Raw genomic sequence first — 1,288 nt, forward strand, 5'->3', positions numbered from 1 at the left:
CAGAGAGCTGCTCATCCGGGAGCTTGCTGGCTACGGCACAAAGTCCACTGCAGCACCTTCTGTCCCCTCTACTCCTGTCACCATTGTTGTTCACATGCCAAAATTCATAACTGCAGGCATGAATGTGCCTCGGGGCCAAAAGGCCACAGCATGGAGGCGTCGTTGTGTTCTTTGTCGCATGAAGTCCCCCATCACCTGCAGCACTTGTTCAGTTTGCCTCTGCTTTACAGCAGAAAGAGACTGCTATGGGACATGGCATCAGCAGCACGATATTGTGTAGAGGACTGAGGGTCTTCCAAGGGTTTACCCTTGTTTTTTAAAATATTTTTTTTAAAACATTTTTATTTTATAAAATGGTGTGTAAGAATAGCATTTTGTTATGTTGTATATAGTTATTTGCATAAAAATGTATCACTTCACCAATTTGGCCACTTGGGTACATTTGGGCAACTTGTGTGACTTCATGCTAACTGTCATGTTGCTCGCTCATTCCTGAAGTTATCAGTCTGACACTTTGCACAACTACTGTTGCCCTCTTGTGTTGTTCTATATAGGTATTTTCTTGAATGTATCAATTTGGCCACTTGGGTACATTTGGGCAACTCGTGTGGGACACCTGGGTGACTTCATACTAAATGTCATGTAACTCGCTCATTCCTGAAGTTATCAGTCAAACTTTGCACATATACTGTTGCCCTGTTGTGGACAACATATAAATGATCCCCAGCGTCCATCTCAATGTATGTCCTTTCTTATTTCAAAGATGATCAAATAAAAATTGAAAACATGTTTTTGTTTTTATCTTTTACCAGATGTGTTATGTTCTCCTCCATTAATTTCACATCTCCACAAACGTGTTTCCTTTCAAATAGTATCAAGAATATGCATATCCCTGCTTCGGGTCCTGAGATGCAGGCAGGGTGTCATTTTAGGTGGAAATTGAGATGAAGGGTCCTATCTGGAAGAGGTTTTAACCCTCCATATGGAGCCTAAGACCAAATTTTTGGAAAAAGCATAAATTGGATTTTAGTCTAGGCCTCTGCCATGGATTAGTTTACTGAGAGGGTGCAAATACAGTGCCTTCGGAAAGTATTCAGGCCCCTTGACTTTTTTCACATTTTGTTACGTGACAGCCTTATTCTAAAATGTATTTATTTTTAATCAATCTACACAATACCCAATAATGACAAAGCAAAAACAGGTTAAAATAAAAAATGGAAATATCACATTTACATAACTATTCAGACCCTTTACTCGGTACTTTGTTGAAGCACCTTTGGCAGCGATT

General features: G+C 39.9%; 1 protein-coding gene across 1 annotated transcript; it reads left to right on the forward strand.

Annotated features, from left to right (window-relative positions):
- Nucleotides 1-87: 87 nt before the first annotated feature.
- On the forward strand, nucleotides 88-789 carry LOC123732502 (piggyBac transposable element-derived protein 3; the record flags this gene model as incomplete). The annotated part of the gene is given in 1 exon segment (XM_045711703.1): nucleotides 88-789. A coding segment is annotated over 1 exon segment (193 nt), but the record flags the coding sequence as incomplete, so codon positions are not given.
- Between the last annotated feature and the right edge of the window lie 499 nt (nucleotides 790-1,288).

The sequence above is a fragment of the Salmo salar genome, unplaced genomic scaffold (genome assembly GCF_905237065.1).
Source record: "Salmo salar unplaced genomic scaffold, Ssal_v3.1, whole genome shotgun sequence".
NCBI lineage: Eukaryota > Metazoa > Chordata > Actinopteri > Salmoniformes > Salmonidae > Salmo > Salmo salar.